The sequence below is a fragment of the Ursus maritimus genome, unplaced genomic scaffold (assembly GCF_017311325.1).
Source record: "Ursus maritimus isolate PB19 unplaced genomic scaffold, ASM1731132v1 scaffold_17, whole genome shotgun sequence".
Lineage (NCBI taxonomy): Eukaryota > Metazoa > Chordata > Mammalia > Carnivora > Ursidae > Ursus > Ursus maritimus.
The window spans coordinates 721,345-725,706 of NW_024424119.1; the positions used below are offsets into that span (position 1 = coordinate 721,345).

At 36.4% G+C, this 4,362-nt stretch overlaps 1 protein-coding gene across 2 annotated transcripts in view; it reads left to right on the forward strand.

Moving 5' to 3' along the window:
- UHRF2 (ubiquitin like with PHD and ring finger domains 2) overlaps window positions 1-4,133 on the forward strand; it is a 93,427-nt gene extending 89,294 nt beyond the window's left edge. Inside the window, exons 15-16 of one of the 2 annotated variants that reach the window (XM_040631433.1) lie at window positions 2,871-2,969; window positions 3,940-4,079. In XM_040631433.1, coding sequence (XP_040487367.1) covers window positions 2,871-2,959 — 89 coding nt within the window. In that variant the 3' untranslated portion in view covers window positions 2,960-2,969; window positions 3,940-4,079. Of the gene's footprint in view, window positions 1-2,870; window positions 2,970-3,939 lie in introns of both variants that reach the window. The other variant, XM_040631432.1, reaches the window with a different exon arrangement.
- The last annotated feature ends 229 nt before the right edge of the window (window positions 4,134-4,362 follow it).

A 4,362-nucleotide genomic window follows, 5' to 3' on the forward strand; every position in this document is an offset into this window, starting at 1 on the left:
AAAAAAAAAAAAAAAAAAAAGCTTATGCTCTACAGACTGAGGCAGCCAGGTGCCCCTGATTTTTAAACTTTTAGAAATGGGTGAGATTTATCAAATACTTTTTGTTTTGAGAGAGAGAGAGTGTGCCATGGTGTGGGGCGTTGTAGGGGGTGATAGAATCTTAAGCAGGCTTCACACTCAGTGAGGGGAGCCTGACCAGGGCTTAATCTCACCACCCGGAGATCATGACCTGAGCCAAAGTCAGGAGTCAGACGCTTAACTGACTGAGCCACCCAGGCGCCCTTCAAATACTGTTTAGATTTATATTGGAGTCATTATTTCCTTTGCTTATAAATGTGAGATGTTGGGTTATTCTTGGTAAAACGAGGCTTACATGTTTGGAGGACAGAAGGAAAGTGATTTAATTCTATGCGAAGTGTTACTTGCTTTTTAGCCAAGATATCCAGGCATAAAGAGAGTCTGATTCTAGTAGGTCATTTTCACTTAGAGAAAGCAAGAAACAGCAAACAGTTGTTGATAATAATCTAATTATTCTCTGGTGAGAGGATACAGCTGGTTAGGGATAACTCAAGTGAGCTCTAGTTCCTGGGTGGGCAGGAGACAAAGTACTAGATATAGGTGAAGGAAAAAGCCACCTAAGGGTACATGGAAGTTCTTTTGCACATCCGTTGACTGGATTGGAAATGTGTATTGGGCTTCACTGTGAGACTTTTAATATGTATGTCCTGTTTATCAATTTAAAAAAAATTATTGAAGTGATTGTGTCCTGTGAGACTCAGTAAATGTATGCAAATCAAGTACACTTGTCAGCTCTTCTTTCAGTGTAACTTTTATATGAAATAGTCACCAGTTGATAGTTCTCAAACCGCCAAAAAAAAAAAAAAAAAGACAAAAATAATATTCAGTAGGTTATCCCACTATTGGCAGGATCTTACATGCCTGGGTGAGATGATCGTGACCTTGCTGCTAGTGATTACTCTGGATGTTTATGTAGTATTGCCATGGGCAGATTTTATGCCTATTCTCTTCAGATAAACCAGGAATACATTTATTAAGCCAGAAAAATCAGGAGTTGGCCAATGACGACTTTTAAATAAATGCATTTATTATATATGTGTTGTACATTTTTATCCCAATACCTTCCCATCCTTACCTACCTCTTGCTACTCTCTCAGGCAAAGTGCTTCAGCTATAGTATGACCTCTGTACTATTTAAACACACTCAACCTGTTCCTCCTTCTAGGCCATTATACCTGTACGACCTCTCTGACTAGAAAATTCTCTTCTCTATACCTTGATGTGGCTCACTCATTCCTGTAAGTCTCTGAAAAATCCTAGTCCTCAGAGAAGCCTTCCCTGGCTACCCTAAGAGAGCCACTCTTTACTTATGCTTTAATTTGCTTTGTTTGTTCAGTTATTACTATCTGAAATTGATTTTTTTTTTTTTGCCTGCTCTCCTAAAGGAAGATAAAGTTCCATGAAAGTAGAAACTTTGCCTTTTTCTCACCTCTACCCAGATGAGTATCTAGCACATTGTAGGAACTCAGAATATCTGTAGTGCCTCTTAAAGGGATCATGGAGATACCAGGGAAATTATCAGTCATTAACAAACTAGTTTGTCATGGGGAAGGGAGGTTGGTATTAAAGTTTGAGTTCTTTCCATATCTCTCCTACATGGTACATTCTTTCAGTGTGTTTTGTAATACTTGTTGATAATTCACTTTTATAATGTTTGTAAATAAGTTTCAAGATATAACTTTGAAATGGGATCTTTGATTTAATTTTGACCTGAAATTCTTGTACATTCTGCTTTTTTACTGACCAAAAAAAAGAAGACATAAAAAGTACACTCTCGTACTACCAAAATAACTGAATTAGCCTTGTAACTATTTAAAAAACTACTTATCCTTCTAGTTTAAAAGATACACTTGGGTAAAATGGAACCAGTAATGGCTTTTGATGAGTATAGGAGTACCCGTTTGATCATCTTTGCTTAAGATGGCTCTATCTTTTTTTTTTTTTTTTTTTTATTTTAGAGAGAACACACATGACAGCACAGGGAGGGGCAGAGGGAGAGAGAAACTTTAGCAGACTCCTCACTGAGCTCAGCCTGATGTGGGGCTTGATCTCAAGACCCTGAGATCATGACCTGAGATGAAACCAAGGGTCGACTTCACCGACTACACCACCCAGAGGCCCCAAGATGGCTCTATCTTTTATAATTTAGTCCCAATTCGAGTAAACATTGGCATCAGGAAAATATAGGATGTTTTTAGACTGAGGCAAAATACCATAGAAGATAATCCTAGGAAAATAAGTATGTTGATTCTTCAGAGTATTAGATACTACAGAGTATTAGTGCTTTTATTTTTTTTTTTTTAGCTTAAAAAATATTGAGGTTTTGTAACAGCAAAAGATTGAATAAATAATATGTGTTCATATACTGGAATTACTACCCAGCTTTTTTGAAAAAAGATCTGTATGTAATGACTTTGAGACAAGCTGTCCATGATTTTTTTTTTCTTTCAAGTTTTTATTTAAATCCCAGTTTGTTAACATATGTCTATGATTGTTTTAAAGGGAAAAACAGTGATATCTGGAATGTGAGATTTAATGGGAACGTTCACTTTTTAATGCCATATATTTTGATTTTGCACTTTTCCAGTCCAGTTCTAAGATTTAAAACTAATGTGTATATCTTAATGGAATGGAGTTTCTTCAGTTTTATATATTTACTTATGGTTACCATCACTTTGTTTTTAATACAAAATGTGTTATAGTGACAAAGACATTTTTCTGTACTTACTTAGAATTTTATTAATATTTTATGAAATGCTAACCTTTTTTCTTTCCCTTGGGTACCATTCTAGAATTTTCTGAAAAAATTGGAACAATCTTTTATGTGTGTCTGCTGCCAGGAGCTAGTTTACCAGCCTGTGACAACAGATTGCCTCCATAATGTCTGTAAAGTAAGTAGATTGCTTTCTCATTTACCCTTGTTTAGGACAAAAGGGTACACTAACCTCCAAACATGTTTTTAGCATGTAAAGCATTTTTCCATGCAGCAGAACAGTTGTGGAACCTTGTCAGTTAAGAAACATTTCATTACATTTTGTCAGTAATGCATGTTTCAATTCTACAGTAATAGCACATATGTATCATGTTTGGAGTTACTGAGGAGAGTTGCAGTGGAGAGGAAAGTAAGGTGGTGTTGCTGTTCTCTATGTTAGAGCTTATGTACGTTTCATATATTATAGTGCAAACTGAATTCCGTCTACACAATGGAATCTAAAACAGATTCTGTTTGGCAGCATGCCCAGAGGAGTTGAATATTGTATTATTAGTGTGGTGTAAAGGGAAAAATTGAGTTTTAGTCAAACCAAGGTTGGAATCCTGCTCTACTGCTCAGTGGTTGTGTGCCCTGACCTAACTTCTGAACTTTAGTTTTGTAAAGTTTCTTTTGTAAAATGGAAGTAAACCTTCTGCATATGTGTTTGTGCCTGACCTATATATTTCTGGAAGACACATTCTACATTTAAGTGATTTGATGAAGTATATAACTTAGTTCTAAGCAGGGGAATCCTAAATTTTTTTTTAGGTGTTCTGTCATGAAAGAACAGGATTAAAATCCAACATAGAAGATGAGGCTAGTGGAAACTCTACATAAATTCTAACACTCTCATTTTATTGGATGAGGAAATTAAAGGACACAAAATTTAAAGTCATTTACCTTAAGTCTCACAATATGTGCTAGAAGTGGAACTTAAAGCCATGTCTGTAGACTAGTTTTCATAGTGCAGATTCAAGCCTTAACAGTTGTTGTTCATCCTAAATTTCTGGTTCCTATTTAAAAGTGTAAGTCATTGACTTTTCTACACGCTGTTACTCTTATGAAATTGGGTATGTTTTTGTTTTTGTTGTTTTTTGGTTTTGCCTTAGGATTGCTTACAGCGCTCCTTTAAGGCTCAAGTTTTCTCCTGTCCTGCTTGCCGGCATGATCTTGGCCAGAATTATCTCATGATTCCCAATGAGATTCTGCAGACTCTACTTGACCTTTTCTTCCCTGGCTACAGCAAAGGACGATGATTTGTCTACTTTACTGTGTTGCTCTTGATGGCTTTTTGGACAATAATGGTTGGGGGGGAGGGGGCGGGGAGGGTGGAAGCGCAATGGTGGACCATATCTCTCATGTTCTGAAGCAGCTAATCCTCTTTCCTACATAGCCATTATCTTGTGTGTGTAGTAAGAGGCCCATTTCTCAACTGTCTTTTAAATATCAAAAGGTAGTTCCTGTCAGTAACAACTAGTTTTAAATGAGTAAAAAGTCAAAGCCTCAGCTCTAGTTGATATCCAAGTTATGAT